Below are 13,952 nucleotides of genomic sequence, written 5' to 3' on the forward strand. Positions count from 1 at the left end.
GGATTGGTTTAGGTTAGTGGGTCACTGTTGTTGTTTTTTTTTTAACTGGTCGGCGCAACATCGTGGGCCGAAGGGCCTGTTCTGCGCTGTAATGTTCTATGTTCTATGTTCTAAAGTCTGACAGCAGCAGGGAAGGAGCTGTTCTTGAGTCAGTTGGTACCTAGCCTCAGCCTTCGGTGTTTTTTTCCTGATGGAAAAAGATGGAAGAGAGAATGTTCGGGATGTGTAGGGTCCTTAATTTGCTGGCTGCTTTGCCAAGGCAGTGGGAAGTGTAAACTGTGTCAATGGATGGGAGGATGGATTGGGCTACATTCACGGCCTTTTGTAGTTTCTTGTAGCAGAGCAGGAACCACACCAAACTGTGGTATAATGAGAAAGAATGCTTTCTATGGTGCATCCGCAAAAGTTGGTCACAGTTGTAGCTGACATGCCAAATTTCCTTAGTCTTTTAAGAAACTAGAGGTGTTGGTGGGCTTTCTTAACTATAGTGTTGGGATCGGGGAATCAGGACAGGTTGTTGGTGATCTGGACCTGAAGTTCTTGATCATTTCTACTTCATCTCCATTGTTCTCCGCTACGTTTCCTGAAGTCGATGACAATCTCCTTCGTTTTGTTGACATTGAGAGAGAGATTATTGTGGCCACACCAGTTCACCAGACTCTCTATCACAATCTGCCCTAATGGAAGTTTTGTTGTCTAATTTTGTTTGATAAGGCTCTTATGAAGTGCCTTAGGATGTTTTCCCACATCAAAGGTACTATATAAATGCAAACTGTTGTTAACGTTATCTTTGTAAAAATAGCTGGAGTGAAGGCTTTCAAGTGTTTTCATTTATTCTGGTAGTAATCTCCAATCCTGATGTCTGTCAACTGTTGAAATCCAGTCAAAAGGTAATAACACAGATAACTCACCAACAAAGGACTAATCTGTGGAAGTTCAAAGCAGCAAAGGTAAGTTTTCACCTATCTCACCCTATTTAATTTGCTCTAAAAAGCTGGGCATGTCGCTATGGAGACTTGTTGACCCACTCAGTTCCAAGACGTAAAACATTTAAATGGCATTATCTCCTCACACAAAAATTCAACTCCACATAAACCTTTCCTCTCAGCACGTGGCTTGTGTGTGTAGATTATGCAAAAGCACCCTTCCCCTTTACTGTTAAAGCATTTGTGTTGCTTCTAAGACAATAATCTTAGATTGCTGATATTAAACAAATATAGTCATTGCTAAAAACATCAGTCTAAAGGGGAGGCAATATGGTGCTCGAACAGAGCTGTTAAAACTTACTGAAACAGGAAACTGCTTTTTTTTAGTAAATCAAAAAGTGGCTCTTTTCACTAAGATGAAGCATATTGTTCCTGAGGACTGAGATGCTTTCCAATTTTGACTTACAGTTTGTGGTACTGTGGAATATTCGTCAAGACAAGATAATGGATAACTTCACAAGCTGCAGTGGGGAGCAGTGCTGTTTTGATACTGTCACTGAAGTAGTAATCCAGAGACCTAGATCTGATAACAAAGTGCTATAAAGTGCTCAATGATGCTTAGTGTGGTTTCTGCCAGGGTTGCTCAGCCTTGGTTTAAACATGGACAAAAAAATTGAACTCCAGAGGTGATAGTGACAGCATTTAACCAAGTTTTTAAAAAATAAATTTATGGGATGTGAGCATCACTGGCTAGGCCAGCATTAATTGCCCATCCCTAATTGGTGGTGAGCTGCCTTCTTGAACCGCTGCAGTCCTTGTGGCGCAGGTACACCTACAGTGCTGCTAGGGAAGGAGTTCTGGGATTTTGGCCAGCGATCGTGAAGGAACAATATGTTTCCAAGTCAGAATGGTGGGTAGCTTGCAGGTGGCAGTGCTCCTATGTAGCCCTTCCTCTAGATTGGAGTGACGGTTGATTTGGAAGGTGCTATATAAAGAGCCTTAGTAAGTTTCCACAGTGTACAAATGGTATACACTACTACCACTGTTCATCGGTGGAGGAGGAAGTGAATGTTTGTGGAAGAGGTACCAGTCAAGCTGGTTGCTTTGCCCTGGATGGTGTTAAGCCGCTTGAATCTTGTTGGAGCTGCACTCATCCAGGCAAGTGGAGACTATTCCATCACATTCATGACTTGTGTTTTATAGGTGAAGGGTATGCTTTGGGGAATCAGGAAATCAGTTACCCACTGCAGGATTTCTTGCATTTGCCTTGCTCTTGTAGCCACAGAATTTATGTGGCTTGTCAAGTTAAGTTTCTGGTCAATGGTAACCTCCAGGATTGATAGTGGGGGATTCAGTGATGGCAATGCCACTGAGTGTCAATGAGAGTTGGTTAAAATTTCTCTTGTTGGAGATGGTCACTTCCTGGCACCTATGTCACAAAAATTTGAGTCAACGGGAATCATAAGGAAAATGGTCTGCTGGTTGGAGGGCTATTAGGGGTAGGGAATAAATGCTGGCCCAGCCAGTGATCCCCATGTCCCATGTCCCATGTATGAATTAAAAAAAGAATGAATTGGACTCTAGTTGATACTTGGATGAAAGACTTTTGGTGAGTTAAGTGTAACGAAATTCTAAAGTTATTTTCCATAAACACATTGTACTAAGTGCATAGATGAAATCTTTCCATTTGTTAAGCACATAGATGTGCTTTTAATAGAGTTGCATCGCAGTCAGCATCAGACAAGTAGCACAAGGACTCAGTCTTATGATCATCTTCCCAAGGAATTCATCACAGATTGGATCTGGAATCTTACAGGTTTATAATACTTATTTCATACAACTCCTTATCGCAGATTTGCCAATTAGTCTTGGTATAGTGGGAGAACATAAGAATATAAGAAATAGGAGCGGGAGTAGGCCATCTAGCCCTTTGAGCCTGCCCCGCCATTCAATAAGATCATGGCTGATCTGAAGTGGCTCAGTTCCACTTTCCCGCTTTCTCCCCATAACCCTTAATCCCCTTGCCTACCAAAAACCTATCTACCCGCGTCTTAAATATATTTAGCGAGGTAGCCTCCACCACTTCAACGGGCAGAGAATTCCAGAGATTCACCGCCCTTTGAGTGAAGAAGTTCCTCCTCAACTCTGTTCTAAACTGTTTCCCCCCCCCTTTATCTTGAGGCTGTGCCCTCTAGTCCTGCTGTCCCTTCTGAGCGGGAAGAACCTCTCCACCTCTACCCTATCCATCCCTTTCATGATTTTATACATCTCAATGATATCTCCCCTCATCCTTCTAAACTCTAACGAGTACAAGCCCAGTCTATTCAGCCTCTCCTCATAGCTCAAACCCCTCAACTCCGGTATCAGCCTAGTGAACCTCCTCTGCACTCCCTCCAAGGCCAAAATATCCTTGCGCAAGTGCGGCGACCAAAACTGCACACAGTACTCCAGCTGCGGCCTCACCAGTGCCCTGCACAGTTGCAGCAAGACCTCCCTACTTTTATATTCAATCCCCCTCGCCATGAAGGCCAGCATCCAATTTGCCTTCCTGACCACCTGCTGCACCTGTAGGCTGGGTTTTTGCGACTCATGCACAAGGACCCCCAGGTCCCTCTGCATCGTAGCATGCTGCAGCTTTTCGCCCTGTAAGTAGTAATCCTTCCTACCATTATTCCTACCAAAGTGGATAACCTCACACTTGCCAACAATGTATTCCATCTGCCAGGTCCTCGCCCACTCGCTCAGCCTATCTAGGTCCCTCTGCAGACTTTCCACACCCTCCGCACAATTTGCTGTTCCACTTATCTTTGTGTCATCAGCAAATTTCGACACCTTACACTCGGCTCCCTCCTCCAGATCATCTATATAAATGGTAAATAGCTGAGGCCCCAGCACCGATCCCTGGGGCACTCCACTAGTCACCAACCGCCAATCAGAATAGCACCCATTGACACCCACTCTCTGCCTCCTATTTGACAGCCAATCCCCTATCCACGCTAACACCCTACCCCCAACTCCATGCCCCCTAACCTTCTGTAACAACCTTTTGTGTGGCACCTTATCAAACGCCTTCTGAAAATCGAGAAACACCACATCCACCGGTTCCCTTCTATCCACCGCACTAGACACATCCTCATAGAATTCCAATAAATTCGTCAGACACGACTTCCCCTTAACGAAACCGTGATGTGTTATAGAAATCCAGTGATCTTAACAAATTACTCAGTAAAGAGACATGCTGTTGAAGATTTTTATCACGCACTTATCAGGACAGATAAGTTTGTGGTAACCATTATTCAGAAAAATAGTTTTGATTCAATCTATTTCTGCATGCCGGGTATGCCTGGTGGGTCGCATTAAACAGCATGTCCCTTCAGCTGTTCACACCAGGCAAAGTACTGAACATACTCAGCCATAAAAACAATGTGATTCTGTGATTGAACACTTATTTAGCAATCCTGATTGTGCTAAGAATTACACTAACAAGTAATTTAAGATTGTCTGTCAAGCACTCGATGTGGCTCATGTATTCCTGCTCGAAGTTACATGTGTACTCAAGTCCTGTACTACCAAGTGACAAGTAAAAGGATATCTATATTAAAAAAAAGCACCATTGCTGCTTAGTATTTATATCCAGGGAGAGTTTAGCCATAAAGACCAGATGGTGAGACTATTGTGCGAGGAAAGGATGTTTTTATTCTTTAACTCGTGGGATATGGACACTGCTGGCTGAGCCAACATTTATTGCCCATTCCTAGCTGCCCAAAGACAGTTGAGAATCAACACATTGCTGTGGCTCTGGAGTCACATGTAGGCCAGACTGGGTAAGGGCAGCAGGTTTCCTTCTCTAAACAGACATTAGTGAACAAGATGAGTTTTTCTGAAATCGACAATGGTTTCATGGTCATCAGTAGATTCTTAATTCCAGATTTTTTTTATTGAATTCAAATTCCATCAGCTGCAGTAATGGGATATGAACCTACAGTCCCCAGAACATGAGCTGAGTTTCTGAATTAATAGTCCAGTGATAACACCACTAGATAATTTCTGAGCAGGAAGAGTCTCTCCACCTCTATCCTATCTATCCCATTCATCATCTTAAACGTCTCAATGAGATCTCCCCTCATTCTTCTAAACTCTAACGACTACAAGCCTAATTTATTCAGCCTCTCCTCATAGCTCAACCCCCTCAACTCCGGCATCAGCCTAGTAAACCTCCTCTGCACTCCCTCCAAGGCCAAAATATCCTTGCGCAAGTACGGCGCCCAAAACTGCACACAGTACTCCAGCTGCGGCCTCACCAATGCCCTATACAGCCGCAGCAAGACCTCCCTACTTTTATATTCAATCCCCCTCGTGATGAAGGCCAGCATCCCATTCGCCTTCCTGACCACCTGCTGCACCTGCAAGCTGGGTTTTTGCGACTCATGCACAAGGACCCCGAGGTCCCACTGCACCGTCACCTGCTGCAGTTTTTCTCCACGTAAGTAATAATCCTTCCTACCATTATTCCTACCAAAGTGGACCACCTCGCACTTGCCAACATTAAATTCCATTTGCCATTTCCTGGCCCATTCGCCCAGCCTATCTAGATCCTTCTGTAGACTCTCCACACCCTCCGCACAATTTGCCTTTCCACCAATTTTGGTGTCATCAGCAAAGAGCTCAAAAGAGAGCTCAAATTGAAAAATCACATCTTCCTTTCCCAATGTCCTTACAAATCAAAACCCTTTGGTGGCAGGAGGTGTAATCATCAGTTGTAAATCAATGGGTTCTCTCCCTGGCAATTAGAGGCAGATCTGGTTCAATCAGGTAAAAAGTACCATGTTTTTCACCGAGGACACTGTGGTGGGTCAGGACCACCTGAGGCCCCTTCCTCCACTTTGTACCCATTTTCAGTGTGCATATTTATGAAGTGCCTTGAGATTTTAAACTGATGAGGGAGTATGCAAATAGTTAGAAGCGGTGACTCAACTGTGGCTCATAAGCACACGAAGACTCTGAACTCTGATTTCATTGAGACTATGCAGGATCTCTCCTTCACACTATTATGTGTCGCCGACAGTGTGTGCTCTACTTCACGAAGTGAAAAGACAATATGAACTCCAATCCGAAAGTAAAAATGAAATATTGCACATGCTGGAAATCTGCAGCGTCGAGACAGAAAGAAACTGAGTTAACGTTTCCAGTCGAATATGACTCTTCTTCAGTATTCTTAAGTCATATTCATCTCAAAAAGCTAACTCTATTTCTCTCTCTACAGATGCTGTCAGACATTGAGTATTTCCAGCACTTCCTGTTTTTATTTGAGCTCCAATACCACGCTTCATACAGAACACTGCAAATGACCACTCCAGTAAGACCGTCAGACAAGCTTCTATCCAATTCCATTGACGCTCATTTTATTTTTGTTCCTCTAATCCTCTCTCCACCCCTCATGCACATTTGACTCTTTTAGGTTTCCTTACCCAAGGTTCTTTTCTCCAGGTGCAAATCCAGATACTGAGTGTTGGCAGGGCGTTCCACATTAGGAGCAATCGCCATTGAACGGCATCCTGCCCTCACTATGTCCACTAACAAGTGTTTTCTTCACAGGGGTTTCTGAACAGTGATCAAGACAGAGAACAGTAGACAATTTTCCCTTCCCTGTTGCTGGAACATTGAAGCACTCTAACCGTAATCATCGTTGATAGCCACTAAATTATCATACAGATTAAACACCACTGTTCCAGCTCTATTTAGGTGAGTTCCTCCCTTGGCAATATAAATAACAAATCAGCAACTGAGTACCAATCCTGATCATTTTGACCACAAGAGAGACAGTAAAAGGCAGAATGCTTACCTTCAATTTATCTTTGGGCAGCGCTACGGCTCCTTGTTTGATGACCTCCAGAACTCGTTCCACTGACAGGTCTGTGCCAGCCTGTTCCAGCCGAAGGCTGAAGAAGCTAATCACCTACAAGGTAAATGTGATCAGTAATCAAGGGTCTTGTTTCCAAAACAGAATGACAGTCCAACCTCCATCCAAATGCATTAGTACAATGAACAAAAGAAACTCTTTCTAACTTCGCAAAGTACTCTTCCTAACTTATGTATTTACTCTGTTTACCTATTTATTACGACATGCACATCAAAACACAGTTCTGGAATCTACATTGCAGGAGGGATGTGATAGCACTGGAAAGGGTGCAAAGGAGATTTACCAGTATGTTGTCTGGGCTGGAGACTTTTTGTTATGAAGAGAGACTGGATAGACTGGGGTTGTTTTCCTTGGAGCAGAGAAGACTGAGGAGGGTGGACATTATTGAGATGTATAAAATTTTGAGAAACATAGAGTAGACCGGAAGAAACTTTTCCCCTCGGTGGAGGGATCAATGATCAAGGGCATAGATTTAAGGTAAGATACAGCAGAAGTAGAGGGGATGTGGGGAAAAACCTTTTCACCCAAAGGGTGGTAGAAGTCTGGAATGCATTGCCTGAAAGGATGGTGGAGACAGAGTCCTCATAACATTTAAGAAATACTTAGATGTGCACGTGTGATGCCAAGGTATACAAGGCTATGGGTGAGATGCTGGAAAATGGGATTAAAATATTTGGGTGGGTTTTCTTTGGCCAGTCAGATGTGATGGGCCGAAGGGTCCATTTCTGACTCTATGACAAACTCCATTGCCTACAGTATTGGTTAAAAAACACTGGAACCCAAGAATTGTGATTTGATTATATTTATTAACTTGATAAGTTATCTCACATTCAAAATAACATCTTCTAGAGAATAAAGGAGCATTTATTTCCCATTAGTTAGACACAAATGATCTTTACTTCTCAGTAATTAAATTTGTAAGTGCTAAGTTGACAGAACTTTCAACGGCTTTCATGGTAAATATGCAATTTCCAATATGCTACACAAACTTGTATATGTATGACTGCTTTGATGCTGTAGATATCCCTCTTCTGTGAGCTATAACATGCAAACAGATTATTGGTATAAGTACTACAGCTACGATAGAAAATTATTTTTAAAAAGCTAGAGATTCACTTAGTCGAACAGAACTTGAATGTTGCCGAAAAGACATTTTGTCAAAGCTCTTTGTCTTGCACTGATAGGACAAATGCAGGAGTGTCAAGTTTCAAATGACCTCAAGAATTTATACTACAGGAGAAAAGGGTGCCAATTGCTTGGCAAATCTGCTGTGATTGGCCAAGGTATTGACATGGAGAAAGCAGTAGGAAACTACAGGCTCCCCATGCTTCCTGTTAATTCAAAGTAAGTGCAAAGCTTGAACCTATTCCTTTCGTTTGCAGAGAACGGGTCCCTGCGTGTGAGTGTATGTTGTTTCCAGAAAGCAGAAGTGAGCCACGTTTATGAGCTCAACTAAATTAACTGAGAGTGTAACTATTGGCGGACTTGGGATTGTGCTATCCAATCATGGAATCACAACTAACTGTAAATATTTTGTTTAAATTTTGCAAGCGCAGGCTAATTGAGTATGAGCTGTGCTCTGCCTATTATAAACCGAAGGAACATGCCATTTCATTCAATCAGCCAATCATTGTGGATTGGCTTACACATCTTACAACATACTAGCACTTTAATCCATACACTCAAATCCCCAGTTGTATATTAGGCAGAAAGTCTTTGTAGACTGATGTTAGCATTCTGTTAGTGGAAAATATCATCTATGCAGCCACATAGTAGCAGTATGTAATTGCTTGCTTAACCGATTGTTCAACCTTTGAGATACTTTGCCTTTGAGATTGACAAAGCACTTCTCAGGTGAAATGGTAGACTTTAGCTCACAATGCAAGCTTGACTGAGAATTAGAGCACAAAGTTATCCTACAGGACAATGAGCATTCTGATCACATCACTGCTTGCTTTGTATTGTGCAAATTCACAAACGGGCCAAAGGCCGGGACTTTCGGTTAGTTGGCCCAAAAAGACATTCTGTCTACCTCATAATTGAGCAACTTTGTGTATGAATTTCATTGTTGGTTTGACATCAGGTATATAAGGCTGAATTTTCCAATGATTAGCTGATTAAATCAAACAGCATATTCTTGATTGCTCATAATGAGAGTACAGACTTCACTCAACCAGTCCACATTTGCAAAGCCCAAAACAACATGTCTATTAGTAGATGTAATTCTGCAATTGGGCAGCATTTGATGAAAATCCTAAGTGTCATAATAGCTATATTAGTGACCAATTCAAGATAATCAGTCAACCTTGAAATATGGCTGACCTACACTTGCAAGAAGCAACATACATTAAGTAGGGACCTGTTCTCTGTAAACAAATGGAATATGTTCAAGACTTGCAACTTTTCTGAAATTACCTGGGAGCTTGGGAAGCCTATAGTTCCCCACTGCTTTCTCCCTGGCAAAGCCTCAACCAGATTTGACCTGCCAACCAATCAGCAGCCTTTTTTTCCTATAGGATAAATTGTGATCATTTGAAATTTGGCATTCTTACATTTGTCCTTATGAATGCAAGATAAAAAGCTTCAGCAACATGTCTTTCTTTTCAGCAATAACATACATATTCTTTGACATAGAACAACATAAATTATATAAATAACAGATGTCCTGTAAATAACACTTATTAAGGGATCAATATCTAATTATCAGAGAGAATCATCAGTAGTATGCATTAGAGAACAAGAAAACATTGTTGCAAGAAAATTCAGAGCATCTGAAATAACTTCACATAAAACAATTAATCATTGGCAGGAAACAACAAAGAACTCTTTTATTTGTATTATACTACAATAAGACACCTACAAAAATCATGTAAGAGTGTTGTTGTTTTAAGAATAAACATTAGTTTCCTATGGGGTTTTTGTAAAGATACAAATACAATTCATGTAACTCTGTTGAGATCCAAGTCAGAAGCTGCAGGAAGTTCAGTGGATGAGGTTGCATTGGTGCTGGTTGGCTCACAGGCAGTTGGAGCCGCTCCTCAATAGTCTTAATTGTTTCAGTGACAGCAAAGAGGCACCAACAAAGACTTGGGGATGTGACAACGTAAATGTCTTCCGCCAGCTTATCATGTCATCAAAAGATGTGAAGACTTGTAACTGCACCGGATAAAAGCGGATGCTGGAATCTGAAACCAAAAGAGAAAAAATGCTGGAATATCTCAGCAGGTCTGGCAGTTATCTGTAAGGAGAGGAAAGAGCTGACGGGCGCTTTGAAAAAGGGTTATCTGGACTCAAAACATCAGCTCTTTACTCTCCATACAGATGCTGCCAGACCTGCTGAGATTTTCCAGCATTTTTTCTCTTTTGGTTATATAATTGCACCTGCTGTTTAAGTCTCCAGGCCCTGCCATTTCAGGTTTGCTTCTCCAGAATTCAATTTTGTTTTTAAGCAATTACTATTTTTTCAGATTACTTAAAACTAGTAGTATTTTAGTGGTGATTGAACATAGCTGCACCTACTCTAGAACTTCTTGTCAAGAGGAGGGATGAAATTCTGAACAAATATTGAAATTTGGGATGGGCGATAGCTGCGACCTCCACCCTATTACTCAATGCCGTGTAGCTGTGGAACGTATTCAACTATTTCTATTCTACAATAACAATTTCAACAAGGTCTTACAGTGTAGATTACTATGTAAAGTTAAAGCACTTGAGAAAGCTGGTTAGCAGGCAGGAAGCAAAGAGTTGGAACAAATGGGTCTTTTTCCATGTGGGAGGCAGTGACTAGTGGGTTCCACAGGATGTGTTCTAGGACCCCAACTGTTCACATTGTATATTAGTAATTCGGATGAACAAACTAAATATATTATCTCCAAATTTACAGATGACACCAAGGTGGATGGGGAGGTAAGCACATAAGAACATAAGAAATAGGAGCAGGAGTAGGCCATCTAGCCCTTTGAGCCTGCCCCGCCATTCAATAAGATCATGGCTGATCTGAAGTGGATCAGTTCCACTTTCCCGCTTTCTACCCATAACCCTTAATTCCCCTGTCCATCAAAAACCTATCTACCCGTGACTTAAATATATGTAGCGAGGTAGCCTCCACCACTTCAACGGGCAGAGAATTCCAGAGATTCACCACCCTTTGAGTGAAGAAGTTCCTCCTCAACTCTGATCTAAACTGCGCCCCCCCTCCCCCTTATCTTGAGGCTGTGCCCTCTAGTCCTGCTATTCTTTCTAAGTGGGGAGAATCTCTCTACCTCTACCTTATCCATCCCCTTCATTATCTTATACGCCTTATACATAAGCTGAGGAGGAGGATGCAAAGATGCTTCAACATGGCGTGGACAGGCTGAGAGTGGGGACAGATGAACGATAATTCGGATAAGAGTAAGATTATCTACTTCAGCATCAAAAATAAGAAGGCAGATTATTATTTGAATTGGTGCAAAATGAGAGAAGTGGATACTCAACGTGGCCTTGTACATCAGTTTCAGAAAGTAAGCATGTAGGTACAACAGCAGTAAAGGTGGCAAATGATTTGTTGACCTTCATAGCAGGAGGATTTGAGTATAAGAATAGGGATCTTTTACTGCAATTATATAGGGCATTGGTGAAGCCATATCTGGAGTAGTGTGCCCTTATCTGAGGAAGGATGTTCTTGCTATAGAGGGAGGGCAGTGAAGGATTACCAGGCTGATTCCTGGGATGGCAGGACTGTCATGTGAAGAGAGATTGGTAAGGATTCATTGAGGTTTAGAAGAATGAGAGGGGCTCTCACAGAAACTTATACATTTCTAACAGGATTTGACAGGGTAGATTCAGAAAGAATGTTCCTAATGGTGGGGAATTCAGAACCATGGGTCATAGTTTGAGCATAAGATATAAGAACACAAGAATGAGGAGAGCAGTAGGCTATCTGGTCCCTCAAGGCTGCTCCACCATTCAGTAAAATCATGGCTGATCTTTTCGTGGATTCAGCTCCACTTACCTGCCCGCTCACCACTGCCCTTAATTCCTTTACTGTTCAACATTTATCTATCCTTGTCTTAAAACATTCAATGAGGTAGCCTTAACTGCTTCATTGGACAGGGAATTCCACAGATCCACTCCCCTTTGTGTGATGAAGTTCCTCCTCGACTCAGTCCGAAGTCTGCTTCCCCTTATTTTGAGGCCATGCTCCTTAGTTCTAGTTTCACCCGCCAGTGGAAACAACTTCCCTGCCATCTATTCCCTTCATAATAAGAACATAAGAAATAGGAGCAGGAGTAGGCCATCCAGCCCTTCGAGCCTGCCCCACCATTCAATAAGATCATGGCTGATCTGTCGCTGCTCAGTTCCACTTACCCGCCTTCTCCCCATAACCCTTAATCCCCTCGCTGATCAAAAACCCATCAACCCGCGTCTTAAAAATATTTAGCGAGGCAACCTCCACCACTTCAACGGGCAGAGAATTCCAGAGATTCACCAGCCTTTGAGTGAAGAAGTTCCTCCTCAACTCCGTTCTAAACCGCCCCCCTTTTATCTTGAGGCTGTGCCCCCTAGTCCCACTGTCTTTTTTGAGCGAGTGCAGGGTGTCGAAATTTGCTGATGACACCAAGATTGGGGGAAAGGCAAATTGTGCGGAGGGTGTGGAGAGTCTGCAGAAGGATCTAGATAGGCTGGGCGAATGGGCCAGGAAATGGCAAATGGAATTTAATGTTGGCAAGTGTGAGGTGGTCCACTTTGGTAGGAAGAATGGTAGGAAGGACTATTACTTACGTGGCGAAAAACTGCAGCAGGCGACGGTGCAGAGGGACCTCGGGGTCCTTGTGCATGAGTCGCAAAAACCCAGCTTGCAGGTGCAGCAGGTGGTCAGGAGGGCGAATGGGATGCTGGCCTTCATAGCGAGGGGGATTGAATATAAAAGTAGGGAGGTCTTGCTGCAGCTGTATAGGGCATTGGTGAGGCCGCAGCTGGAGTACTGTGTGCAGTTTTGGGCGCTGCACCTGCGCAAGGATATTTTGGCCCTGGAGGGAGTGCAGAGGAGGTTTACTAGGCTGATACCGGAGTTGAGGGGGTTGAGCTATGAGGAGAGGCTGAATAAACTAGGCTTGTACTCATTAGAGTTTAGAAGAATGAGGGGAGATCTCATTGAGACGTATAAGATGATGAATGGGATGGATAGGATAGAGGTGGAGAGACTCTTCCCGCTCAAAAAAGACAGTAGGACTAGGGGGCACAGCCTCAAGATAAAGGGGAGGCGGTTTAGAACGGAGTTGAGGAGGAACTTCTTCACTCAAAGGGTGGTGAATCTCTGGAATTCTCTGCCCGTTGAAGTGGTGGAGGCTGCCTCGCTAAATATTTTTAAGAAGCGGGTTGATGGGTTCTTGATAAGAGAGGGGATTAAGGGTTATGGGGAGAGGGCGGGAATGTGGAACTGAGCCACAACAGATCAGCCATGATCTTATTGAATGGCGGGGCAGGCTCGAAGGGCTGGATGGCCTACTCCTGCTCCTATTTCTTATGTTCTTAAGAGTCTTTCCACCTCTATCCTATCCATCCCATTCATCATCTTATACGTCTCAATGAGATCTCCCCTCATTCTTCTAAACTCTAACGAGTACAAGCCCAGTTTATTCAGCCTCTCCTCATAGCTCAACATAATAATAATCTTACATGTTTCTATAAGATCTCCCCTCATTATTCTGAATTCCAATGAGTATAGCCCCAGTCTACTCAGTCTCTCCTCATAAGCCAACCCTCTCAACTCCAGAATCAATCTAGTGAATCTCCTCTGCAACCCCTCCAGTGCCAGTGTATCCTTTCTCAAGTAAAGAGGTAGACCTTTTAGGACTGAGGTGAGGTGAGAGTGGTGAATCCGCGGAATTCATTACCACAGAAAGTAGTTAAGGCCAAAACATTGTGTATTTCAAGAAGGAATTAGATATAGCTCTTGGGGCTAAAGGGATCAAAGGGTATAGGGATGGGAGGAGGAATGGGGAGGTGGAATCAGGATATTGAATTTGATGATCAGCCATGATCAAAATGAATGGTGGAACAGGATCGAAGGATTAAATGGCCTAATCCTTCTTCTAATTTCTATCTATGTTTCTATGTAATTT

At 42.9% G+C, this 13,952-nt stretch overlaps 1 protein-coding gene across 2 annotated transcripts in view; it reads right to left on the reverse strand.

The window, feature by feature from the left end:
- The window catches only part of dym (dymeclin), a 438,866-nt gene that overhangs the window by 52,437 nt on the left and 372,477 nt on the right, over positions 1 to 13,952 (reverse strand). For both annotated transcript variants that reach the window (XM_080206642.1, XM_080206553.1), the window contains one exon: positions 6,769 to 6,882. In XM_080206642.1, the coding sequence (XP_080062768.1) occupies positions 6,769 to 6,882 (114 nt within the window). The remainder of the gene's footprint in view (positions 1 to 6,768; positions 6,883 to 13,952) is intronic.

This window comes from Carcharhinus amblyrhynchos, chromosome 1 (assembly GCF_965287045.1).
Source record: "Carcharhinus amblyrhynchos chromosome 1, sCarAmb.v2.hapA, whole genome shotgun sequence".
NCBI classification, from domain to species: Eukaryota; Metazoa; Chordata; class Chondrichthyes; order Carcharhiniformes; family Carcharhinidae; genus Carcharhinus; species Carcharhinus amblyrhynchos.